This window comes from Cygnus olor, chromosome 1, assembly GCF_009769625.2.
Source record: "Cygnus olor isolate bCygOlo1 chromosome 1, bCygOlo1.pri.v2, whole genome shotgun sequence".
Lineage (NCBI taxonomy): Eukaryota > Metazoa > Chordata > Aves > Anseriformes > Anatidae > Cygnus > Cygnus olor.
In genome coordinates this window covers 73,418,302-73,446,125 of record NC_049169.1, presented here as the reverse complement: position 1 = coordinate 73,446,125, position 27,824 = coordinate 73,418,302, and the positions used below count along the sequence as shown (strand labels likewise).

The window sequence follows — 27,824 nt, the reverse complement described above, 5'->3', positions numbered from 1 at the left end:
CTCATGCAGCCACCGCTGCTTTTGTCCACAAAGAAGGAAGGGGAACGGCACAGATCACTTGCAGCTGAGGTGCAGGTGAGCAGCACCTTTTGAAGATGTCCACCCATGGACTCTGCTAAGGAGCTATTGAGAAACACCTGATTTCAGTGGTAGAAGGAGCTAGTTGAAAGATAGAAAAGTGTTGTGGGCAAACCGTTAAACTAGACATAGAAACCCTGGATTTTTATTGTCCCCTATATTTTTAAAGCAAAATAATATTTTGGAATGTGAAACCTCTGAGAAAGCCGGACTCTGTGCTGCAAGAGTCAGTGGCACTCCACTAAATACAAGTCATGCACACCATATTCCAGAAATTGCCTGGCAAGCTGTAGACCCATTCTGTAATGTGCTTAACTACCCTTCACAGGAGATACTATACATCCTCAACTCCTTCCTGTTCAACAAGAACGTGAGACATGCAACATCTTCCTGATGTTTGACAATAACAAGATAAAACATGTAGCAGTGGACAGATGTGACTATTACTATTATTAATATACTACTGATATAGTATGTGCATATATCTATCTATATACTACATATATATAAACACTATTGATGCCTCATCCCTGGAAGTGTTCAAGGCCAGGTGGGATGGGGCTTTGAGCAACCTGGTCTAGCGGAAGGTGTCCCAGCCCACGGTGGGGTGTTGGACTAGATTGTCTTCAAGATCCCTTCCAACCCAAACCATTCTATGACACTATGATCCTGAACTTCAGAATGCTTAAAATCCAGCACTCAGACTCAGTATCCACTTGAAGAGGTACAGGGAAGGGAAGGATTCATCTAAAAGGCTTTCTAAAAGGCAGGATTCATGTCAAACAGTTTGAGTGCATTGCACAAACTTCCAACTGCACTTATCTGTTGGTCCCAACTAGGAAGTGAAAAAAAATCAGTTTCTCATGCTATCACCAAACAGAGTATGCTTTGAAGGAAACTGAAGCTGAGAAGTACTAGGATTCGTGATCAGTGCCTACAGAAAAGCTTCATCCCCAAACTACAGAAGCAATGTCACCAGAACCTCCATCTAGCCATAAAGTTCTTGCTTCCAGCCTACCAAGATCAAATAAAGTCTATGAACCAAGCCACAAAACTAATATTACACTTCAGCAAATCACCTATCTTCCAGGCAATGCATGCTTTTTACATAGTCTCTGCATCTCAACACCACCTAACTGTGCATTGTTAAGTTTAGTAGGGAACCCTTTCAACAACATAAATCCCAGAAAGAAGTCAAACTTTCTCTGGTGCAGGATCCATCAGAAATGAATTTAACACATGGTGTGTTATAGAACTGGAGCTGTTCTGGCTTTGGGAAGGAACCAGTGCTGTGGATGTGAGTTCACAGATAAGTGAGTTCAAAGAAACTGTGAGAAGGAAAAAGAGCATGCGCAGTACTTATCTGTCAGCTCTTTCAGATTTTTAGCTGCAACTCTAGCACCAAGAGACACCCATGGATTTTGCAAGACTTGTTGAAGGTCTATGCAACTGGTGATTACCATGTTGACTACATCAATGTATACATGAAAAAAATTATTTCTAGGAGACAGAATATGGATAATATTCCTCATTTGAATTTTCTGCGATTAGTCATGTAAAAATTGAAGCATAATTTAGTATTAATTACTAACATGGTTATAAACAGCATTTAGTTAACTGCTACAGAACATTTTATGAAAGAAAACAACCGAATGGAAAGATTTTTTATGACAGGTCTGTGGGGATTAATCCACTGTGTGGCACTCTGCAAACCTACCAGTAATAACACCAGGCATGTCATGTTTCTTGGACACAAAATGTTGCCATTGCATTATATGCAACTTTTTTTTTTTTTTTTTTGAGAGGGGGTGGCGTGTTAAGGTTGGGAACATCCTCACTTAAAATAGCACCCAAAAATATAACTGCTTCTAATAGTAACTGTCACGGCTGAAGAAAAATTAAGCCATAGAATCATAGAATGGCTTGGGTTGGAAGGGACCTTAAAAGATCACCTAGTTCCAACCCCCACCCGCTAGATCAGGTTGCCCACAGCCCTATCCAGCCTGGCCTTGAACACCTCCAGGGACGGGGCAAACACAGCTTCTCTGGGCATTCTATCTTGCCACTGGTTTCAGTAACAGCAAGAACTGTTATCATTATGAAAACAGTGTTTCTCTTAGGGCTTCTAGAACAAATGAATTCGCAACTGTATGAAACTCCTAGTCTCATTTGGCCCTTTCCAGACACATGAGTATATGAAGAGCTCTTGACAATATATTGGCCCGAATTAGTCCACCAGGTTTTTGGTTCTCCCCTAAAATCTTTTGTCAGAACTACTGACAGAAATAAATCAGTGCACAAGTGTGGTTATACCATACTGAAGGAAAGAAGAATTTTGGTTTTTGTTTTGTATTTTACAGACAGAGCATTCTCACTTTCTCTGGGATTTCTGTGTACAGCTTTGAATTTAGATATTTGGTTATCTTTGAAATCAGATATTTATATGACCATGGCAAAATTACAGCTTATATATATAAATTACATTTATATATAAATGTATATGCACGGCAATTGAACTACTCAGCATTCAGCTATGCAGCAATATTTAAAGTATTTATTCTGCAAGTACTACACTGATTATTTGAAAAAAAGAGTGATCTACTGCTTCCATTTTAGAAACAGGAAACAAGACTCAGGTGCCTCAAGGGACCTACTAAATTCCACACAAGAATAAAACACCAAAACAAGGAACTGAACTTATATCTCCAAAGACCAAAGGCAACAAGCCAGCCACTAGAATTTCCAAGTCACGTCAAATGTGGGGCCTTTCTTTACTTTCTTATTCCTCCCTTTCTTTGTCACTGTCACAATTAAATTAAACTTATACCTAGCTACCAAATGGTCAGCTGCTCTGCTGCTCTTACTCAGAATTAGTTGCTAGATAGAGGACTAGGATAGTAAACTATGAAGAACAGATGGTGTTTTAGACCTTTATCTGCAGCACATTGCACCTGTGCCTTAATTTTGACTGGTGTATCACTTTGGCTGTAAATAGCAACATTAAAGCAAAGTCCTACACTTTCCAGAAGACATTACTTCATTCATAAGGGTCTTAGAGTGACTTCTTCTGAGAAGCAAAGCAAGACAGGACCTCCACTGGGGGGTTAAACAGGGTGCTTGGTCCAGTCAATGCAAGGATTTTCCTATATTGTCTCTGTTCTTTTTTAAAATTTTACTGCCATGTGCAAATTCCAATTTCAAAATGCAAAATGCACTTTCAGCGGCACACTCTGAAGGCAACAACATCTGTGCAGAACAAAAGCCAAACTCTACTCTTACTGAGAGGGAGCAGCAACACATCCAGGAACTCCTAGAGCAGGTGTCCTGGACAAAGAGTTGTCCCACGAGATTCTCAGCCCTCCCTGGGACAACAAAATGCCATTGATGCCTACTGAAATAACCAGGAAAGCAGAAACATTGTTCATTACTGCTGAAAAGGGTGCTAAGATTCTTCTTACAACTTACTAAGTAGGAAAGAACAACAAACAACCTTAACAACTTGACACCTTTCAGCTCAAGAAGTCTACCACTCCCACTGGATGGCAGATGAAACTTAGATAATACGGAGAAGAATCTACTGTGCAATTTCAGAAAAACCAGACAGAAGGGTAAAGATACAAGGCCGTTAAGTTATCAACAAGCTCCATGAAAACATGGAACTTGGCATTTGGCCTAACTGAAGGTAAGGCACCAAGGCCACTAGAAAATCTGTAAGAAGTGGAAATGAGTCCATGCTATATGCCAGGGATCTTTCAATTGACTGTGAAATGGCCTTGGATCAAAAGCAAAATGGCTTTTGGCCCACTCTCTACTGGTGACTCTAACACTTACTAAATCTGAAGAGGGAAGAAAAGCATCTTAAAGGTAATTGGGGAAAAAAAGTCTCTTTTGAACATGTTCCTTGGGCAGTTCCTACAAATTTAGTGAAGTTTAATGAGCACTGGTCCTACAGTCTATTGTCCCTTCTCAACAAGAAAACTCCAGGGGCTGCTAGACTAAGGTTGAAGGAAGTTCGCTGATCAAGGACTTGGGACCAGGGACCAGAGGTACTCTTGTGATCAGACTCTTCTGGGGTAACTTACACATGGGATCGTAGTTACAGATAGGTTTCAGCAAAAGCTCGTCTTGTAGAAGCACTTAGTCTGCTTCAGCTGAAGTCAACAGTAAAACTATTGACTTCCGCAAGAGATAGTACAGGCCGTTGTTGAGAGCTTTTGAAAATCCAATGCTACATCATTAAGCTACACAGCAAAAAAAAAAAAAGCAGATCTATTGAGCAAGAAAAGTCTAGCTGTACACACTGACACTTCTCAGAGCAGAACTGTTCTTAACCGTACTACTCCTTACCCCATAAGGAATACAACAAAGAGCATACTGGAGAGGCAATGCACCTATGGATACAGAACTGTATTTAAAATCATAGTCCATGTATTCCTTAAAAACTTCTGACAGTAATCCTGTAATATTAGCTTTAAATATACACAGTGTTTCCTACCCCTACTGTGGTTAGCATAATTTCAGTGTGAAAACTACATTTTATTACATCATCCAAAGACTCTTTATACTTGGAAGCATCCCGTCTGCAAAGTGATTCACATGATACTGTGGAGATATAAAATTCCAGAATGATCCAACACAATGTTTACCTCTGACTACTAACTAATCCAATAGAGACAGAAAACAAAACAAAACAAAACAAAACCCTACAAACCACGATGCAAACCTTTCTTCAGCTCCTTTGGACTGTGAAAATACATGGACAGCTTTTCTAACCTGTCAACCACCAGGGAGTTTCAGCATCTTTAACAGATGTTCCAAGATCCCAGTTAAGATGAGATTTTCTAAAGAAGTTTGGAATAGTTATTCAATACCTGAAGGCTGGGGTCAACTATGTAAAGAAATCACTGCCTCTTTACACTTCTACGTGCACACAGATTATTCGTGAAATAAACACAAATGAAAAACCAAACAATACACATCTGAAACGCAGAGTGCTTATATATATGGCTGCTTCAGAATACATGCCAGTTACCTCAGGAAATGAAAGACAGCATCTCAGGAGAGATGGAAGGAAGAGGTGTGAGTGCATTTATCCAACAGTTCTGTTAAAATCCCACCTTTACTCATACCTAGCCAAGTTACCCATTGGTGTAAATGTACTGATTTCAGGAATTTTTAAACCAGCAGAAAATACAAGCCATCCCCCAGATGTCCCTGTGTGTTCAAATGTTCCATTTTCAGAAACAAGCACATGGGATGACAGAGCAAATCCCGAGTACCCCTGTAAGTACTGTGGTGATTCTAAAAGCAGTTTCATGTTAAAGCACTCCATCAACTTCTGCAGAGTTACGCCTGGCGTACATCAGAATCAGATGCTGTCTGGAGCTCTCCACCTCAAGAATTCATACAGAACCAAGTCATGGAGGTAAACTCAACCTGCCCTTAAAGAGGAAGCACTAGTCTCTGGATGGGATGGGCACCAATATACAAATATGTACTCTCAACCTTAGCCACACAGCTTTTCCATGCATTTTACAATGCAGTGATTATCAGCCACAGCAACTCAGACATTCTCACATGCTGAAACAATTATGGTAGAGGAGTTTGTTCTATCCGGCTTCTTCTCCTGTCTAAATTCATACCCGTACTAATTAACTTTTAACCAAGAATTTGTGTAGTTCTTTATAATTTTGTAGTTCTTTGCTCTTTTAGAAGGCTAGAGAAATATTATATAATTAGTCCATGATCTCAACGAACCGCTGAACTGAAAACTCCTTTGCATTAAACTAGCAAAAACCCATAAAATATAGAGTTTCATCTGTGGGAAAGCAAACTTTGGGTCCAGTAAAATGTAGGCAATCCTTTTCTTCCTATATCTGATCAAAAGAAAAATTTCCTCTTTCAAATGTGCCCACATGCATTACTGCCTCTTAGTAGCCTCCTTGTCTGAGCTTTTCAAACACTGAAAAATAACATAAGCATTTATCTGCTGGCTCAGATCATTAAAGTCAAATTAACAGCAGATTGTTCCTTCACATCACACACAGCTCCTCTCCTGTTCTTTTCTTCCTCCCAGGGGAGAAAACAAATACACCTCCGTCTCCGTAAAAAGCAGATTATTATTTGCACTGGTCAGGCTACGGTGACTCTAAGAGCTGAGGCTCCACCAGTTCTCCTCCCGCTGGATGACAGCTGGGTCCCCTATGTGGAGAGGTGCAGCATGAGGTGTGGAAGCTTCTTGCCCTCCTCCAGTGAAAACACTGGGAGGCTGTGCAGAGCCCATCAATGTTGCAGAATCCCACAAAAATACCTTTTTAAAATACACTCCTACTTTTCCTAACATTGGGATTGCTTTTAAGATGAAACAAATACTGTACTTTTACACCCTGAGTCCCTAAAGCTAGCAGGCACTGGCACTTCAGTCAAGATGGTAAACTAGTATCTTACTACCCTGTGCTCCTCACACCGTGTTTTCTGGGAGCTGCGGGCAGTGAAGGGGAAGTGAGAGGGATAAGGGTTGTATCAGGGTTGACTGACAGATTCCTGAGAAGATACAAAAAGTTTTATGTCAAAATTATTGAGAGAAGGTGCCATGTCTACCCATTACCATCAATACCTTTTTTCATTAGGCTGACCTCACTGCATTTGTTGCACCACAATTACATCATCTTCTTTCTTTTCACTTCCTCCTCCCCTTTTCTGTGCCATTCAAACTCAGAAAAGGATAGGCTGGACTTCACTACTATCCCTTACTGGCAGAAAGAAGAAATAAGAATTAAAATACTGCACATTCCTGCTTTTCTTTATGATAGTGTTTAACACCCTACCCAAGATTATTAATAGCACTTTCACAAGCTCACTCATTCACTTTCAAGCATGCGTCTGTACAAACCATGCCATCTCCTGGTGCTTTCTGGCAGCAAAAAAGAAATACCAGTGTCAGAATTTACACTGTCACCCTCATCTCTGAGTCTGTAGAGAGCCCTCTGTTTACCCTTCTGCTTCTAAGTGCAACACTGCACTTTGGAAAAATGTTTCAGGGCTTCCAGGTACCAAAATCACAGTGAAAAATGAAGTGCCAGCAACATTCTGACTTACTGTGAGAATACCAAGTCTGTCTACAAACTAAGTCAGCAACCTCTGTTTTGGAAAACAAAACAAAACAAAACAAGCAAACAAACAACAAAAAAACCACCCTCTGCACTCAGGTTATTATAAAAGACACTCCTATGACAAATGCTGTAAGACCCAGAAGAGAAACTAATTTTGAAATCAGTTTCTTAATATGACAAAAGCATCTGGGCATCGGGAAATTTATGATAGCTGGAACTGACTTCCCATATGCAGTAAATAGAAACTGGCTAACATTTTGAGTTACCCTTTCATCTCTTAACATTTTTTCTGTGTCCTGCAGAAATATTTCCAAACATTACAGCTTATAAACAAGTGCTATGTGCTCTCTTCCCCTGCAGCCAGCCAAGCCTCCCCAGCACCTTTGCATGTCACAGATTCCCCTTGCTTTTAACAGTGGTTCTTTGCTTTCACTTTCTCTGTTTGAAAGTTGTTCCAGAGCCTTATTTTTCTCATCACTTCTTTGAGGCTAACACAAGTCCCAACCTTTATTTCGACCATAATTGCAGTAAGAGGCCCACTGTACAATTTACCTTTACATACCACGCATCTCACAAAGTTTTAAAGAAACATTTGTTATGCACTGAACATACTAGTATGCCCTCATCTCTTAGCATACACAGTTCTCCATCTAACTGAGAGATGTAGGTAGTCATATGTTTCTATGCAGACTCATTACTGCAGAGGAGGAGTGTCACGACATTGAAAAACATCCTGACAGGATGAAATAATGACTACGTAACAGGCAAGAATTGTATAAGGTCACCCACCCGCACCCCTACCTGTGGTATCTAAGCACCTGCTGGGAGCACAGAGTGGTCAGCTACATTATGGTACAACCTAGATACCATTCAGTCTGTGTGAAACCTAAACCAATCTATATAGTCCCCTATCTGACAGGAGGAAATGCCACTGGCATTTTGATCTCCTTCCAGGCTGCTTGCACAGCTCCTAGGAGCACTGAAAGTCCGCATCAGTAAAGTTTTGGGAGAAAGAATGCTAAGGTTTTTTTTGTTTGGTTGGTTTTTTGTTTGTTTAAGGAATACTGGGCAACTAGCCATCTGCTCCCTTGTTGTATAAAAGCCACTATTATTTGACATTAAAGAAATCTAGGCACTAGTATGCTTTCTTCCACTTATGTTATTTGCTTACTTTCCTACAGCAAGCAAAATGATAAAGGCAAACCAAGCCAAAGAAGTTTTAACTGTGTATATGAATCACATTATTTTTTCTGGGTCTCATGTTCTGGACAATGCTACGAGCATTAGGAAACTGACAAGAAAGGAAATATTCCTTACTAAAAAAGTGAATTGGTGATATTTCTTCAAGAAATATAAGGAGTTCCAAAGTGTTCTGCTAATGTTATATCCAGGTAAGGTAACAAAATTCACATTTGCTAACTCCAATTAACATAGGTAAATCTTTGCAGACAGCAGCCCTAAATACTATTATACCATGGAAGAGACTTTCTCCTTGAGGAACAGTGTTCCTTGCCAGAGTAAGGTATAGGCTTCATGTCTGAAATTAAAGAAATGAAAGTTTTAAGTAGGATTTCAGAATTCCATTAGACCTGAAATTGTCCAGAGCTCAGAGATGTAAAACACTTGTAGCCCTCAAAATAGCGTGGGAAAAGATAATAGGAGTTGATTCTTCATTCCATTTCCCTCTAGCATGAAGAATACAGAGGAATAGAATTGATACATTCATGCTCACAAGGATGTCAGCTGTTTTCTTCTCTCCTCTCCATTCATGCCCTGTGATATCATTATCAGTAAAGACAGAAAAGCTGGAGTTGAGTGATGCTGTGTTGAGTGAGGAACCCATCAGCAAGGAATACATACTGAGGAAATCCACATTAATTATCATTTCCAAATCAAGAACTCACTTTGGAAGCAGATCACCCAGTGCTCAACCCTTCCTGTGCTTCAGTTTGCATTATAAAGCTATCTTGGAGCAGACCAAGTGGATTACTTTTGGATTAAAATAATTGAAAAGTACTCTTCCAGAGCACACTTAATGTGTAACAGACATTCACTCCCTGGGCCCAGACCAGAGCTAGCCTAACCCCAAGTATGTGTACAGTGCAGACAACAGGTCCCCAGCACCAACTGTTCTGCTTTCCAGATCTTCCATCGCACTGCTCTGCTTGCTACTGTGGACATAGCTACCCTCCTCCTACAAACCCCAAGAAGCTAAACAAAAGGATCGTATTGCAAGAGTGTAGCTCACGTTTCAACATAAAAATCACTCAAGAGTGAAGGAGCAAGAAAGGCAGGAGGCCAGTTGGGAGCCAATACAACTACCAGAGACTAGCAGAAATTCAGTTTTCACTATACGATTACTCGTGCTACTCAGAGAGCATTCTGAATATCCACAGTAGAAACAGATTGTCTTAGTCATGCCAGCATCGGATAGCATCAGATGGGAACATCTCTCAAGACAACACTGATATATATTCTTATCTGCCCAATGAAAGCCCAGGATAACTTTGTTTTAGTTTAGGTAGGTAAACCTACAGAAAACAAGAGTTTTGCTAGATCAGCTTTTTATTATCTCTTGGTACACAGGTAAGGTAAGAAAACTGACTCATCCAGTCTGGGAATTAAGAATAAGTATAAATAAAATGACTTATCTTTAAATTACCACTCTGAACAGAGACATCATAACTGTAACTAGAGGGTTAATCAAACATTTTAACATGGACATCCAAATACAGAAAGGCTAATAATGACACTACAGTAAAGAAAATTACAGAATCACAGAATCACAGAATCGTCTAGGTTGGAAGAGACCTCCAAGATCACCTAGTCCAACCTCTGACCTAACACTAACAAGTCCTCCACTACACCATATCACTAAGCTCTACATCTAAATGTCTCTTAAAGACCTCCAGGGATGGTGACTCAACCACTTCCCTGGGCAGCCCATTCCAATGCCTAACAACCCTTTCAGTAAAGAAGTTCTTCCTAATATCCAACCTAAACCTCCCCTGGCACAACTTTAGCCCATTCCCCCTCGTCCTGTCACCAGGCACATGGGAGAATAGACCAACCCCTACCTTGCTACAGCCTCCTTTAAGGTACCTATAGAGAGCGATAAGGTCGCCCCTGAGCCTCCTCTTCTCCAGGCTGAACAGTCCCAGCTCCCTCAGCCGCTCCTCGTAAGACTTGTTCTCCAGACCCCTCACCAGCTTTGTTGCCCTTCTCTGGACTCTCTCGAGCACCTCGACGTCCTTCTTGTAGCAAGGGGCCCAAAACTGAACACAGTACTCGAGGTGCGGCCTCACCAGAGCCACGTAGAGGGGGACAATCACTTCCCTAGACCTGCTGGCCACGCTGTTTCTTATACAAGGCAGGATGCTGTTGGCCTTCTTGGCCACCTGAGCACACTGCTGGCTCATATTCAGCTGCCTATCAACCAGTACTCCCAGGTCCTTCTCTGCCAGGCAGCTTTCCAACCACTCATCTCCCAGCCTGTAGCTCTGCTTGGGGTTGTTACCTCCCAGGTGCAGGACCCGGCACTTGGCCTTGTTGAACTTCATACAGTTGACCTCAGCCCATCAGTCCAGCCTATCCAGATCCTCCTGCAGAGCCTTCCTACCCTCGAGCAGATCGACGCACACACCTAACTTGGTGTCATCTGCAAACTTACTGAGGGTGCACTCAATTCCCTCATCCAGATCATGGATAAAGATATCGAAGAGGACTGGCCCTAGTACTGAGCCCTGGGGGACTTCATTAAGCCAATCTCCAGTTATAGCTGGTAATTAAGAGAAGATGAAGTGTATCAGTCTTAAGAAACAAAAACACAAAGCATTTTGGCAATTCCAGCCACTACTGATTTGAGTGAGATTAAAAGTCAACTCTCTACACATTTCCTGGGTATGTATTCAGTAAAATTTTGTTCCATGCAAGAATGGATCAACTTCATGCAAATAGAGTAAAACTGAAATGTGTGCATAGGAATACCAATCCCCATCTTAGCTCCCCACCTAACATCAAACTTGCAGAATAGAATTCCTGCCTCTCATCATTAGCTAATTTGTCATAAAATTTCTTCCAGGAAAAGAGAAAACATGAGAAGACAAAACTCTGCTCTAAGCTATGCCAGCTAGAGGTATGCATACAGTCACAAACTTCACACAATCTCCTCAGCCTCCCCTTCGCTGGGAACTGGGAAAGGAACTGGGAAAGAAATCATCTACTCAAACTTTTACCTGCTAGCGTCCCACTCAATTCTGTGTCCCAGTACCTGGGCCTCCCTGCTTTGTTCACAAAGAACCCATGAGCTTAAACTTTACTGTATTCACTCTGGGCATCACCTCTTACTCCTGTTTCTCAAGCTCTTTGGTTGTTTTGATGTCTATGCAGCATGAAAACCTCTCCTGCCAGGTGGAGAGGAATCTTTCTCCTTTAAATAAGAAGGGCACTTACGCCAAAGTCCTTGAGTTTGGCAGAATCTGGGCTTGAAACATAAATGTGTGTCTACTTCTCCCTCTAAGTCATTGTCACTAAAACAAAAGAAAACAAAACATTTTGGATGTCTAAACCGGGGATAGTTCTCTCAGAATAAGATAGGATGTGCTTGTAAAGCAACCAAATAATTTTTGTATAAGACTGTTTCATTGCACATTCAGCATATCAAACCAAATTCCCACAGAAGTCCAGTACTTCTTTAATGCTAATTTCAAGCCTTTCTAAGCTGCTAATAGTGTAATGATTTTGGACGAATTGTTTCTAACTAATGAACTTTTTAACTATGTATTTACATGATAGTTTGCAACAGCCCAGAAGCTAGCTGATGAATACACAAGCGCCTGATGATTGCAAGATCTCTTTTAAACAATAGTGAATTGTTAAGTAAATAAGTAGCAATATATAGTTTTTTATTATTTGGAATTTCTTCTGGAAGAACAACATTATTAAAGCTATTTTTTACAGGAATAATAAAAGTAGAACCAAAATCTGAAGGTTTAGCCACAGTCTTTACACAGTCATTTGAGAAACTCTAAGTAGCAAATTAACAGTGACTTTGGTGGGAACTAGCTTAAAGAAGGAGTAAGAACTTCAGGGATTAAGTTATGCTTTGTATCAGTGGTTGGTCAATTTACGAGTTGTTTGTTTAATAAAGTTGTTTTTTTAATAAAGAGTAGTTTGAGTGTGGTGGGGGAAGTTATGTCCACATGGTTCAGATGCTCAGGAAGTATCAAGAGTTATGGCTCAACTGAATGCAACAAAACTACAAGATCTTAATCCAGCTGATGAAACAGTGATAACTTTTCTACTTCTTTTTCTTTTTTAAAAATAATAATAATGGTGAAGCAAAATGGGAGCCTATCACAAATGGTAATTATGGACAAAGCATTTGCTCACTGCTTTGTGCTCAGTTAACACTAGTAAAATTAAAAGATGTCATACAGTAGAAAAATCTTTAGGAAATATATTAGCGGATTTCAGTCCAGCTTTCAGGACATTTGACTATCTTACAAAATCCACCATTATCATCTGACAGAACTCAGTTTAATAGGTGTCCACTTCCAAGAATAACAAGGGACTGAAATGAAAAACAAAACAAAACAAAACAAACAAAAAAAAACCCTCAACTTTAAGAAAATAACTATACATGCTATATTCTACAAAACTACAAACTTTTTTATATGATATGAGATCTACAACTGTAGATGTAGTGGATTATCTCAGACAGCCCGAGACAGAAAAATTCAAACTTGCTTGTTCTGTATTTGTAACATACTTGGCAAAGACACCCAAAGATGAGCTTGGGGAAAGTTTATTCTGTCACTGGCTAAACTTCAGTGACAGTTGCCTTCAATTTATTACCCGCTGTTTGCATTACCTTATTGTCTGGGAGTCCTGGAAAATCAAGGGAAACCATCTGATGTGATCTTTTTGGACTTCAATAAAGCTTTTGACAGTTTCCCATAGGATCCTACTGGATAAAATGTCCAGCATACAGCTAAACAAAAACATCATGCGATGGGTGAGCAATTGGCTGACAGGCAGGGCTCAAAGGGTTGTGGTAAATGGGGCCACATCTGGCTGGCGGATGGTCACTAGTGGGGTCCCTCAAGGCTCCATGTTAGGGCCAGTCCTCTTCAATGTTTTTATAAATGATTTGGATGTAGGACTAGAAGGTGTTTTGAGCAAATTTGCCAACAACACCAAAGTTGGAGGAGTTGTGGACTCGGATGAGGGTGGAAAGGCCTTGCAGAGAGATCTGGACAGATTGGAGAGCTGGGCGATCACCAACCGCATGAAGTTTAACAAAAGCAAGTGCCGGGTCCTGCACCTGGGACAGGGCAACCCTGGCTATACGTACAGACTGGGCGACGAGACGCTGGAGAGCAGCCCTGCAGAGAGGGATCTGGGGGTTGTGGTTGACAGCAAGTTGAATATGAGCCAGCAGTGTGCCCTGGCAGCCAGGAGGGCCAACCGTATGCTGGGGTGCATCAAGCATGGCATCACTAGTCAGTCGAGGGAAGGGATTGTCCCACTCTACTCTGCGCTTGTGCAGCCTCTCCTCGAGTACTGTGTGCAGTTCTGGGCACCGCAGTACAAAAAGGACATTAAACTGTTGGAGAGTGTCCAGAGGAGGGCTATGATGATGGTGAAAGGCCTAGACGGGAAGATGTATGAGGAGCGGCTGAGGTCACTAGGCCTGTTCAGCGTGGAAAAGAGGAGGCTGAGGGGAGACCTCATCATGGTCTACAACTTCCTCATGAGGGGGAGTGGAAGGGCAGGCACCAATCTATTCTCTTTAGTGACCAGTGATGGGACCCATGGGAATGGTGTCAAGCTGTGACAGGGGAGGTTTAGACTAGACATCAGGAAGAGGCTCTTCACTGGGAGGGTGGTCGCACACTGGAACAGGCTCCCCAGGGAAGTAGTCACAGCACCAAGCCTGTTGGAGTTTAAGAAGTGTTTGGACTGTGAACTTAGTCACATGGTCTGAATTTTTGGGTAGACCTGTGTGGTACCAGGCGTTGGACTCAATGATCCTTATGGGTCCCTTCCAACTCAGGATATTCTATGATTCTGTTCTATGATTCTATGAAAAGAATCTCATTAAGCCAAACACTGAATATACACAGGACAAAGAGAGAACCAGATCCAAAGAGCTTACAGTTCAGTACCTTTAGAAGAAAGACTTTAGTTAAGTAAATGCAATGGGAAGAAAGGAGAAAATAACTAACTACAGCTAATTTTCTTTTTCAACCAAGAGGCCTGAAATCCTGAGCTTAAACCCAAATTTAGTCTCATTAATAAAAATGATATACCTAAAGGTACCAGAAATATGAGTTCACTCTGAAGGCCTCATAAGCTCTCTGACATAAAGCTCCTGAATGCTAAGAAAATCGGAATTGCAGCCAAGAACAGTGACTGACATTCAAACTTTATTCTTAAATCAGGTCTTCGGACTTTCTTCCACCTACCTAAGGCATGCATTAAATCGAAGTGTTGGCCTAGATTTCAACCTGAGTTCCATCAGTTTTATGAATTTACACTCAAGTCTCAACATCACCACATAGGAGTTGCTGATGACTTCCTTCTTTAATCATCACTGCTAGTCCTCTGTGTATGTATGTTGGCACATACATGTGGGGGAGAGAAAGGATGAATCTCCAGTGTCGAAAAATCAGCTGAATGCTGCACTCCCACACTGAGTTTGGCATACTAAAATCACAGGCTTTTTACAACCCTCAGTTATATTATTCATGCAGAATGCACTCAGCTTTCTATTGTTCCTGATCTCATTGTTTATAAATGAGTTGTTGCTTCATCTGGGGATGGAAGTTCCTTTAAGTTTCTTTTAGTAAAAGTACTTCTGTAACAAGGTGCAATGCTATCACTCAGAGGGTTAAAGAAGTCTCTGGAAATGTTAGTGTTTCTGGAAAACAGTATTTTCTTTCTTTATTGATACAAAAATGAACAACTCAAGCTGGATGTTTTGCTTTGGCCAATCAAGACACAGGTTCCTAATTGTTTCCTAAATGTTTCAGAAAGTAATTAAATGCTTCATTTTGTTCCTTGTTACTGCAGTATTTGCAGAAGAACTTTCTAAATGTGTTAAGTCCCTTGCTTTTCTACCTCACTTAAACATTCCCAGCACTAACACACACACCCAAAAAAAAAAACAACCCTGGGACAAGGACTTCAAATGTTGTGTGTGCTGTAAATACTATTTCTCCTGACAGGACATGAAATATGCCAGAAACTGCTACTCCCTTCTGTTATGGCCAATACAGCTACAGAAATGCATATAACACCTTTGTCTAGCAATATTGCAAATTTCATGATTTTCTTGTTCAACAGTTCATGCTGTCATCATTAATCCTGGTGATTGTGCAAGATTCTGATGCATTCCCCAGCTTAGAATTTTTTCAATCCAATTTAAGTTAATAAACAGTGGGCTGAACTGTAAAAGAAAAAAGTAAGTTAATCACATGGCAACATAAATGCTTTTGGTTTCAGAGGACATCCTACTGGTTTAGGTCTAATATCACAGTGTTTTAAAGGTAGTTAGGACTGTCTTTTATTTCTCCTTTTACAGTACACTTTGTTTTTAAGTTTGGAGGACTTCTTTTATGCATCTTGATAAGGCTGAACTATTGCAATTCTGAAGGTACAGGCAAACTATCACCTGACATACTGAAAACAGAAAACTAGAGTCAAATCCATCAATATTCTGGAGAGAAAAGAAACTTCTGTTTTGAAATAAGGATTTAAGAAATTTAATGGTTTGTCAGTTAATGCAAATACATTTAACTACTATTAAGCATAGAAACAATTCCAACTCTTTCAAAAACCTTCGCCCGTCTATTTGCAAATACCAAAGGACTTCATGAAATGGATGTCTCCTGACTTTTTAATATCAACCCCCAACATGTTACTTGTTAAAAGAAGTTTATAATGAAACCTTCCCCAAGAGCAGTATCTTTAAGGCAACTAGCTTACCCCTCTTCTGTGGGTTCACCTAATGCTCTGGACTGCCCTTCTCTTCCCTCACCTTTTCTCACCTGCTTTTCTCCCTCTGACCAGTTTCTAATTTTTACCACACCAGAGCGAACTGTGGGTAACTCCAGTGAACTCCAGGGAAATATATTTCTGGATTTACATTTGCCTAGCTGGCAGAAAATGCAAATTGAGTTGAATGCTATTTAGTTTGCTCATAAGAAGTATTTTTCCCTTTAATTTATGAAGAAAAAAAAAGTCTAGGTTCTAATGCTCATATATATCTTCAGTAGTATCTCATTCCTCAACAGACACTATTGAAAAGGGCTACCCACAGTGTTTTTCAGTCAAAACATGCAAGTAGAACTCAGTCTGCAATTAGTAATGTGAGGGAAAAAAAAAAGAAAAAAAAAAAAAGGTATTTTTTTCAGCAAAGAAACTCTCAACTCTTTCAGGTCATCTGAAAGAGAGACCGTAGTGCACTTTTTTAATTGGTTTTAAAACAAGTTATTTTTTGATATATTTGCATTTTAAGTGCCAAGTTTTGTCTAAGAAGGAAGAAAAATAAAAAAGCTTGCAAATGTTCTTGTCACTGCCATATTCCAATTAGCTTTCAAGGAGGAAAACGTGACAGATTAAAACAGCTCCATGTAACAGTGAAGAGTAAATAACCTACAAATCTGGAAACTAGTTTGTGTGTGCAACGAGGACTAGCACTGGACAGAACACTTACTAGCAAAAAAGCACATTGAAAGAAGCTTGGTTTGATTTTAATTGAAATCCATGCCTATTCAGAACAGTCATATCTGAATTTCTAAGTGCAAGCAAAATCACTATGCATTTACTACACTAAATGCCTTTTTCATCAACTAACAAAACAGAACAGATACAAATGAACCAACCAAGGATTTTGAGTGAGCTATCAGTGCTAGAAAAACTAGTCTGTGCATTCCAGTTGAGTCACCACAGAGAAGTAGGGAAAAAAAAAAAAGGGAAAAAAAAAGGGGTGAAATAAATTACTGTGTGCAACTGTGCAACTACATCTGCAAACTGCTTCTCCCGCACTGGTATGTAATAAAATGTGTTGCTAAGATACAAGCTGCTAAAGAAGTTCATTAAAGGACACTTTAAACAAAGCTGCCAGACTCTTTTCCCTTTAAAGACTGCTTATTTGGTTCTGTCCCTTGTGTTTATAATTAGATCCTCTATATGAGAGATTGTGCTCCATTCAAGCCCACTCAGCAAAGAATGTTAATAAAATAACGTAAATAAGACACTGGCTAAGGTTGTGTATATTTACGGGCTACAGAGCTGCTGATAGAAATACATCTGGATTCCACTTGTATTTTTAAACAAGAAATAAAGCTTTACAAAGTAGCTACTCTCCAAGCTGGAGAGCAGAAATGTTAGCTTCTGTACCCAGAACTCTAACCTAACTTTTAGAATAGACAGCAAAGAAAACTGGCTTCTTGCCTGAAGTTTGGAGTTTCTGAGATGTCTCTTGTGTAAGCTTTTACGTGCAAGACTTTGTTATCTACACTGAAATACAGGCCAAGATTGTTTATATCTTTCACCTGGCAATCTTTATCTTTTTCCATCTGTATTTGAGTTCCTAGATATGTGTTAATGATTTGCAGAATCTCCTTCATCTTAATATATTAATGACACAGCTAAGTCTATTTTGCCACAGTTTATATCCAAGAGATATATTCTATCAAAGAGGTCTTTATCTGACCTTATATAAGATAGTTTTAGTGTCCGTAGTAACATTTTCGTGGTAGGTGTATTTTGGCTTTTGCTTTGGGAGAAGAATGGGCAAGGCATACTTTGCATTCACTCACTGTGGTGAAATTATATCTTAAGAAATAATTCCAGCATTTATCTGTTCAGTACTTAATAACATATGAGACGCATAAATCACAGATGAGAGTTAGTATCAGTGATTATATAGGAAATGTTACTTGTCACTTTGTAACCTGCATCTCATATAAAATTCTGTGTTACAGTCCCCAGTATGTATATATTTTTAATTATATTTTCAGGCTCATTTACATGCGCATATTGGCTTTCTGCCTGAATGATATCAAAGAGAAAGACCTTATGCTCACACCCAACCAACACACACACACAAATGAGCACATTCAGACACAGAGACTCTCTAGTCTGTGCATTTCTGAGAATGGAATCTTCTCTCATCTTTTTCATTCTTAGAAAAGCTTCAGTTTGCCAATAAATCTTTAGGCAATCTTAGCTGATTCAAAGCACTTTAGAAAAATGTAAAATTACAGAAGCTGTGGGTTAATCTCTGCTGTGTGTCAAAAGTATCAATGATTCTCACTTGACTCATGTTAATCAAAATATAATATACATTTTTACTTTCTGTAGTCTTATAAGATTTGTCATCAATAGCCGAGTTTGCTCAGAAAGGCTATGCCATTCCTTCTCTCTGGTTAAGAAGTAAGCTATATCACAAAGTACCTACATGATCAAGTTAAATCAACATGGTAAGGTATAGATTTAACTTCTGTTTCAAGACCTATTATACCCTTCTCTTGATGAAATGTACGCAATCAGACAAATTTCCAGACGAACACACTGTTTTTGCCGCAACCTCAATGCCCAAGCTCTTAGGACTGAATTCCAATTCTGAAAATAAGACTGCCTCACAACACCTCAGATTAACACCACCCATCATATCTACAGATTTCCCAGATACTTATTGTTTTGATTCTCCTGAAGCCACATTTAGGGCCAGTTCTCTGGTTTACTTTCCTTCAGTCAGATGGGTTGTTTTGTAGTTTAAACTCAGGCATACACTTAACTCCTCCATGGCTTAAAAAAAGAAAACACGTCCTCATATTTTTTCCGTTGTCACTGTATATTAACCAGAAGGGTCTGCCTGTACTTGTGCAAAAAAGCCCTGTAGTACATATTAGATTTCAATAGACGTTACTATTGGCAGTTGCAGGTTGTAGCTGGAACTAAGCCGCATCAGCAATTTCATATGACACTCTGGAAATTGCTACTACATAACAATAAGTAGCTGATTCAAAGAGAGAGAGAAAGGGGGAGAGAGAGAGAGCATATTTAAGGAAGTACATTTTGGCTCAAGAAAAATATTTCCAAATAACAAAGTGGCACCACCTTAAGCGAATAATTAAAAAAAAAAAAAAAAGAAAAAAAAAAGATACACATACATTTATATAGATGCACATAAGGGAAGTGTGGTTAAGTTGACTTAACCACGAGGACTGGATAGACCAAATATAATTCTGTTAGGTTGAAATAACTGACCACTTTAATGGCAGAAAGACAAATTTGCATTTCAATTAGTCCAATTCTTTTTTTGTTTGGTTGTTTTTCTTTGGTCTTATTTTAAACTTGCAGCCCGTTTTTGTACTTCCCTTACCTCCAACTACTATGCATGTACAAACTGCCCTCTTTGACATCGTGGTCACACATGCACCATTTACCATGGTCTTATCTTATTGATTTGCAAACTTCTACCCTTTAACTCTATTGATGAGAAATTGTGTTGATGCTTCAGATTTTGTTTTGGGGGGCTGAGGGGAGAGGGAGGTATCATTTTATAATCAAGTAAAAAAAATACTGCATACTTTATCTTTGATCACAAAGAGAAAGGCATAGAGGCAAAACTTAAAAGTAACTCTGTATTAACGTGCCTTTATACACCTTCATGCTTTGAAAATCAAAAATCAAATCAAATCTTGAAAATCAAATCTGGAATGAGATGAAAAGGGATTTTCTCTACTTGAACATACCAGAAGTGTTTAGAGTGATGCAGTATCCTACTGGAAATGAGATTTAAAATCACGATTCAAAAACCCTTCTCTAACACCATGATATGGAAAGGAGACATTTAGAGCCATATTCTACTTTTCTTCTACAAGCAGAATGAGTCAGTGGGCTAGATTCGGAAATGAAGTGATCTGATACAAGCATCTGACATGATAACACAATTCCAAATCAGCTGCACATATGGCACGAGCCAGTTGAAAATTTGTCCCATTAAACCAGAGCTCTAGACAAAGACTCCTGTGAAAGCATAGCTTTTAACTGTCCAAGTGTCTACTAGGAAATTAAAGCAAATTCTAACTCCCAGACAGAGTTCCTACACAGAACTAAAGTTTCTTTGAAAGGGTCTGCCTACTAAAGTATTGTGTACATCTGAACAAATACCTGTTTGCTGCAAGTATAAATTAGGTATTTTACACTGTGTAACAGGAAGCAGGTTCTGTCAGTGTAAAACCAGAAGTGAAATAAAAAGGTATTGTTGCCATAATTCCTTTTTTTTTTTCTTCTTCTGAATAGACAAAAGCATTGTAATGAAAAAAATGCTATATCACAGGGATAATCATCATAGCCAGCTCCTCTAATGAGGCATCATGGGATTACTGGAGTTATTGTAAAAGTCATCTTATTGAAGAAATTCAAAGTTAATTGAAATCAATTGTACTGTTCTGACAGCAGGTGTTTTAAGTGGCTAAAATATCAAAGTGAACTCTTTAAAATGGTTAGAATGAATGTAACGTTCACTTTTCAACTCTTAGCCTTGCCAAGTGATATACTGTACAACTACAGAACAGCATACAGTCAAAGAAAAATGCTAGAACAAAATAGCATTTCACATGCCAGTCAAGCAGCTACCAAACAAAAGGTGGTTCTAACCCCCTCCAGTACACATTTTCATTACAGATGTGCAATTTCCATGAATCTTAGAAGGACAACCTAATGGAAGGCAGAAAGCCACAAGGATACATATTTCCATTGTGGTTCACCTCTATGAAAATGGTCTTTATTACCCTCTTTCCCAATGTGAACATGGAATCTCAACATAGTATTACTGAAAGTACAAACAGAAGGCTGGGCTTGCCATTATGCAAACTGTATTCCCAAGTTTCTCCTCCAAGGAGCTGAAGGTAAATTCTTTCCTAGTTTTGTCACTTCTTCAACAGATGGCAAAGCAACTAATAAATTGCTGGTTCTAGCAAAAAAGATGAGGAACGGAAGCTTTCTGAATTACAATCCCAAACTAATCTTTACTTTGATCCAGTAAGTTCATTTGATTCTGCAGTCATTCAGGTTTCCCAGCAAAGTCAGTGGGACCTCAACATGCAGAGGAACTGTAAGGTCAAGCCCAGATTTAATACCTGTTGTGTTTATGTTTAAAGACTTGTGATTGAAAAGTTTAATATTTCACCTCGGGGCTCGTCACCCTGCCTCCCTCGACTTCAGCGAGTACTTGGTAAGGCCCTTCGAACCAAATTCTGCTGGGATGAACATAAGTAGATACAATTCATGCCACAGTAAATGGGAGTGCTGCGTGTGCCATGTGACGGAGTTTCACATTAGGTTCAACTTGATTTGGAAATGCCTTTCAGGTTTTATCTCAGTTTTCACTGACGCTTATAACCCCTATTTGATTTCAACAATTTTGAAAGTACCCAACTGTATGAAATACTGAGCTTTTGCAAACGTCAGTAATTTTCCCTTTAATGTGTGTAAACAATGTTGCCATTTCCAGGCACAGCACATCCTGAATTTCAACAAACCAAAAAACCACCTCCTCCTTTTCCCCAAAATAAAGATACGGCATTGGTAAAATCAGACATCTTGAGCTAAATCCTTTCCAACAAGTCATACAAGAACTGTATTTGAATTTTAAGAAGTCTAACACTTTCCACAAACAGGTTTTATTGGTGATCACCACAGGCAAAATACAGTCAGCGATTTAATTTCAGATATACTACCCAAAAATACAAACCAGCAATAGCAAAGGTTGGGGGAGTCTGCCTGAAACTAATGTTGATTTTCTGCATAGATAGTAAATTATGGTAAAGAAATAAGGCAGAGCACAAGTGAATGGCATATACATAATGTCTTTCAGGAAGACATATTTTTATTACTGCGCTCCAGGACAGGCTGTCTGAATTCAGAGTTCATCAGAGTCGAAAATATAGTAGCCCACACATACTCATTGTTAATTTTTAAGACCTGCCTCACCACCTAATATTTATGTCAGTAACAATTAACTTCCGACTGGAGGTGAAAGGTTTCTTTATTTGTTTATCTTAATCTATTAATTAATAACAGACAACTTTCTAAAATGAAAAGACCCTTAAAGACTCTTTAAGGACATAAAGAAACACATGCAGCAGAGCACCTCTGGTGTGCTTTTAAGACCAATGCTGGCTCTTATGATAGCTCTTTTATTTACATATAAATGCTTGTTGCTTGACAATTTAGATAAAAATGTTACTGCTGCTCTGCATGTGCTGTAGATTGAAGGTGTAAAACCACTGGACCAACTAATGGAGTCTTCACACATCATATCTTGTTAAAGAAGAGGTAACCCACTCTCAAATGCTATTACAATTCATCAAAGCTATAGTATATGAAGGATGGACTCTGAACAAAAGTCTAACTTTTGTCTTTCTGAGTAAGATGCCAAGTTAAGTATTGATTTAGGCTGCACCATTTTGGTAATGAAAATAATGGCTCCATAATACTTATTTGAAAAGACTGAGAAAATAGGAAAACTATATAAACTATATTCCATACTTCTCTAAACCACCAACAAGAAAAAGAAGCATCAATGACTAGCCAGGGATCTTTAATTAGGCCACAACTTAAAAGCCAACTGTGCATACAAATCTCCCTTACACATTTACCTCATATGCCAAAAGTTGAGTTTCTCATTCGATTCTTTCTGGTTTTATTTGTAATTTTAAAGGAAAAGAAATATTGCCACAAATGCTAACAGCTACAATGGAAAACTGAGGAGTGGGGGTACTGAAAGGTAACACTCCCCCCTGCTATATTTCTACCGGATGTGTTATTCATTTTACTGCCTGCTTCAACATCCACACATGCATTTTAATTGAAATGTAATTTCAGTATCTTTTGTATTCAGTGCATGCACAATCAAAGGTATGTTTTATTGAATTATGAATCAGTTGTGCCTAAACAAATTGGGCGTGAGTGTGGGTGGGGGGAAAAACATATGTAAAAAAAAATTCCCTACTTACACAGCCTTCTTAAGGTTACTTCAGTGTTTTGGTGTACCCTCAAAAGTGAGAGCCTGAAACCAGTAAACAGCTGCAGTACTAGTCAAACTATTGTCTCAGTAGCTTTCACTGCACCTCAAGAGACTCTCAAGAGCTTTTAAGCCAGTACCTCACTTTTAAGCCAGTACCCAAGGAGCAACTACCAATTAAACCAGGTCTGCAAAGTTGCATGATGGTTTTGTGATTTGGTCAAAGGCTAAGACCTCCAAACTCATTTCACTTGTGACCCAAGAAAGATTCCAGTTTAGACCTCCAGAGGTGGCAGTCTGGACCAAGAAGACAGCACATCACCAGCTAGACTCTTATTAAAATCCTCCAGACTCTTATTCATAAGAGCTAGACTCTTATAAGCTCTTGTTGCACAAGATGTTGAAATCAGTAAAAGAAATCTAAAAAACTATTATTATTTTTTTGCCTAAACATAATAGGTTTCCTGCTAGGCCAAATCTGGTGTTTACAGAATGTTGGTATTTTATGTTTAATTACTTCATAGTTTATTGATTTATTTATAAGATTATGAGAAGGGCAAGTCATAAATATACAACAATTGTTTACTAGTTAGTTTGGATTATGCATAAATACATTGTGCAAGCTTAGCACAAACCTCTTTCACCGAGCTGAATCAGAACATTCAAACTGTATTTTCAAATGTGTCTCTCTGCCTTATCTAAATTCCAGCATGACACATAATAAATAGGTTCTCATTTACTATCATCATAAAAATTTAAACAGCCTTGAAATAGTTGCTCCAATACAGGGGAAAATGATCAAATGTATGTTCTAAATACCCACTTAGAACAGTAAAACTATTTTCATACTGAAGAAAGAACACATAAAGATGCATTGTTGCAGTAAAGGCTGTTACCTTGTTTAGAAAAAATCTTCTACTCAGTATAGTAGTATTAGAGTCAACAACTTGCTGTTTTACACCACAAAAAAAAAAAAAAGACTAACAGCCCTTAGCTATCATGTAGTGTCAGATTTGCTTTTAAGAAGAAACTATCTGCTTTGCTTCTATACAGTGATTAAACATCTTTGTGCTCTGCTGAGTAGAGTATTCTATCCCCTCCCCCCTCCAAAAATGGCATCAAAGCAATCAAAATGGTAATGTTCAGCATGAATGGGGCCCCATCCCCCACCTTCAAACTCTGCAGACTTTTCTCCATGTTAGAAGAAACCAACACCCCTTCCTCACAAAATGGAAGCTTCCACTACCAAATTGAGAGTGCTGGCAAATTCTGATTACAATAAACCGGGAGGAAAAGGGTGGCACATAATTGCCGTCACCTATGGGCACAGACTATATATATGCACGGATCACTTTTCAACTTTAAGCACAACTCCAGGAGAAAAAAAAAAAAAGAGAGAAGGAAAGGAAAGGAAAGGAAAGGAAAGGAAAGGAAAGGAAAGGAAAGGAAAGGAAAGGAAAGGAAAGGAAAGGAAAGGAAAGGAAAGGAAAGGAAAGGAAAGGAAAGGAAAGGAAAGGAAAGGAAAGGAAAGGAAAGGAAAGGAAAGGAAAGGAAAGGAAAGGAAAGGAAAGGAAAGGAAAGGAAAGGAAAGGAAAGGAAAGGAAAGGAAAGGAAAGGAAAGGAAAGGAAAGGAAAGTGGAGGACAGGGGAGGAGAGCAGAGCAGAGGAGGGAGAAAGGAAGGAAGGAAGGAAGGAAGGAAGGAAGCCAGAGGGGGTCCCACGCGTGCCCCCCGCCCTGCCCCGGCCCCGCGGGCGCTGTCCGCGGCCGTGGTGCTGAAGCGGCCGCTGCGTTCCGCAGGAACTACACTGCCGGGGGCCGGGGGGTGGCGGGGAGGGGAGTGTGAGAGATGGGGAGGTTGTGAAAGATAGTGGGGTCGTGAGAGATGGCGGGAGTCGTGAGAGTAGAGAGAGGGTGAGAGCAAAGAGGGGGTGGAGAGGGAAAGTTCACTCCTGGGGGGTCTCATGGAAGCAGATCTGTCTCCGGCTTTGTCAGCTGCCCTTCGCGCAGTGGAAGTCCTGCAAGTGGGGATAGGGGCCTTTGGCTGGGGTTTTTGGGGTGGGGGGCGGATAGTTCGGCAGAGAATGAGATCCCCCGCTGCTGTCCGCGGTGCTGAAACGCCCCACGCCGTTCCCCGGCCGCGAGTGGGGGGCGCACCCCTGCACAGCCAGGGGACGGGAAAGTTTGGGGAGGGTCTGGGAGGTGGTAGAGAGAGAGGGAGAGGGAGGGGGGAGAGGTTTCTGGGTTATTTTGTTCCCCTCCTCCGATTTTTTAATTCCCTCTCCCCCTCCTCCGGCGGCTGAAACAGGTTAATCCGTTTTTATTCGTATTTTTGGAAGGGGGGGGGGGGGAGTGAGAGTGCCTAAGTGAACTCGAATCAAAAGCTAACACGTCAGATCAGACCAAGGGAAGAGAAAGGCAAGTGGGGAGGAAAAAAAATAAAGAAGTAGAAAAGAAATAAAATAAAGTGATCAATAAAAAATAGTTCTGTAACCAAACCCAGAAATGGCTCCAAACTGTGCTCCAGCCTCCCCGTTCCCAACTCTTGCTCTGCACATTACACAGAAGTGCACAAAGTAGCCCAAGATAGGAGAATTTTCCATATTCCTAAAACATGTCGACCAACTCAAAATGGACGCCTCATTTTTTTTTTATTTTTTTTTTTACGTTTTAACTACTGCTTATTTTTCTACTACAAGTAGTACTAAAATCATTCTTTCCCCCAGCAAGACATCCAAGAACCCGACCTCATTTTGCAAACATGCATTTTCTTACTTTACGCTTAGGAAAACGGATGTTATATTCTCTGCTGTCGGTATTTTTCAGCTAACGCAGACACTTTTCAGATGTTTAGAAAGTGCATTGTAAAAACAAGAAGAAAAACCAAACACGACTGAATCGATATGTTCCTTACTTGTTTCTCATTAAGAGCTGCTATTCTTGATTGCCTTTCATGGATTTGTTTCTTAAGATCCCCGTTCTGCAAAAACGGCAATACGATGCATATTAAAGGCAAAGTGTAACCTAACCCCTGTAATGAATAAACTTGCGATCTAGAAATTGTTCAAAGGCAAAACCGTTCCACCAAAGCCGTACGAAAGCATGCACACACAAAACACCCTCTTTAGTAAGAAAGCTCAGTGCAGACTACAAAATGAGATCTCTTACTGATAAAGTTTCTCATCCTGGTGTCCCAGCACTACTGCGCTTATTACAGCAGGGATAAAATACTGAAGAAGAGAAAAAAAAGGATCTGCATTTACCTGTGGATCTTGCTTCATCTGTGCAACTAGTTTCTATAAAAATAAAAATAAAAATCACCCCCCAAAAAGGAGGAATTAGAAACTGTTTCAAGTTTAATAGATTTTTTTAAATGTATGTATGTGTGAGGACGGGGGAGGGAGGGGGTAAGGAACAAAGAGGCAAGTAAACACTGCGAGTCAGTTTCAAGCAAAGCTCATAAATATTCAAGTCTCGTCCTAATCTCTCCAACACACACGCACACACACACGCACGCACACACACACACACTCTCGCACACTCACTCCCGCAAGCCCCGACCAACAACTCCGGCTCTCCCCAGCACAGCCCGAGACACACACACACATAAATATAGAAAGAAAGCAAGGAAAGCCAAGACAAAACTCGAGCCAACAATCCGCAAAACTACTTTGGCGAAGTGCTCGCCGTTGCCGCGGGGGGCCGGGGGGGGGTGTCTCCGGGGCCGTGCCGCTCCCCCCCAGCCTCGCCACCGCCCCCCGGCCCCGCCGCCCCCCCGGCCCCTCGCAGGACCCCGCGGCAGGCGTCAGCCGCTGCTGGGTAGCGTGAGCTGCCACCTCCTCCTCCTCTCCCTCTGGAGAAGCGCCGGGGAGAACGAAAACGATTTTTTTTTAAACTTTATTTCCTTTTTTTTTTTTTTTTTTTTTTTTTTTTACCTGGTGACATTGGATTTCCACTTTTAACGCCTCTTGCAAGCTGTGTAGCTCCATTCCTGCAACTTGCCGGGCACTTTTCCTGCCACTTTCAGATCCGAGGGAAGTTTTTTTGTTTGTTTGGTTGGTTGGTTTGATTGTTTGTTTGGTTTGGATTTGTTGTTGGTGGTTTGGATTGTTTGGCTTGCTTGGTTTTTGCTCCCTTTCCTTTCGCTTTTTTTTTTTTTGTTGGTTTGTTTTTGTAATTTTTTTGCGTTTTTTTTCCTTTCTTTTTGCTTTGTTTTTTTTCCTTTTGGCAACCGGGCAGCCACCCCTCCCTCTAAAAAAAAAAAAAAAAAAAAGCAAAAAAAATAACCAAAAAAAAGGGAAAAAAAAGGATCGGTAATAGCGATGATATATTAAAAAAAAAAAAAAAAAGCGCCCCCGAGAGTGGCGGGGACCAACTCCTCGGCGTACCCAGCAAGTTGGTCGCCTCTTTGCTGGGTACACAGACTCATCACTCACTTTCCGCCAAACTGGGACTGGGGGAGCCCCTCCCCCGCCGCCCCCGCCCGCTTCCCCCCCCTAACCCCCCCTTCCTGAGCCTCCGCCCCACCCCCCTTGCCCCCCCTTTCTTCCTCCCCCCTCCTTCCCCCGCCAATGGGGCCGGGCGGGGAAGG

At 40.3% G+C, this 27,824-nt stretch overlaps 1 protein-coding gene across 1 annotated transcript in view; it reads right to left on the bottom strand.

Annotated features, from left to right (window-relative positions):
- Positions 1–27,360, bottom strand: part of PHF21B (PHD finger protein 21B) — a 165,800-nt gene extending 138,440 nt beyond the window's left edge. The window contains exons 1-2 of the mRNA XM_040565494.1: positions 27,169–27,360; positions 26,148–26,213 (exon numbers count right to left, since the gene is read on the bottom strand). Coding sequence (XP_040421428.1) covers positions 26,148–26,213; positions 27,169–27,222 — 120 coding nt within the window. The 5' untranslated portion in view covers positions 27,223–27,360. The remainder of the gene's footprint in view (positions 1–26,147; positions 26,214–27,168) is intronic.
- Positions 27,361–27,824: the final 464 nt, after the last annotated feature.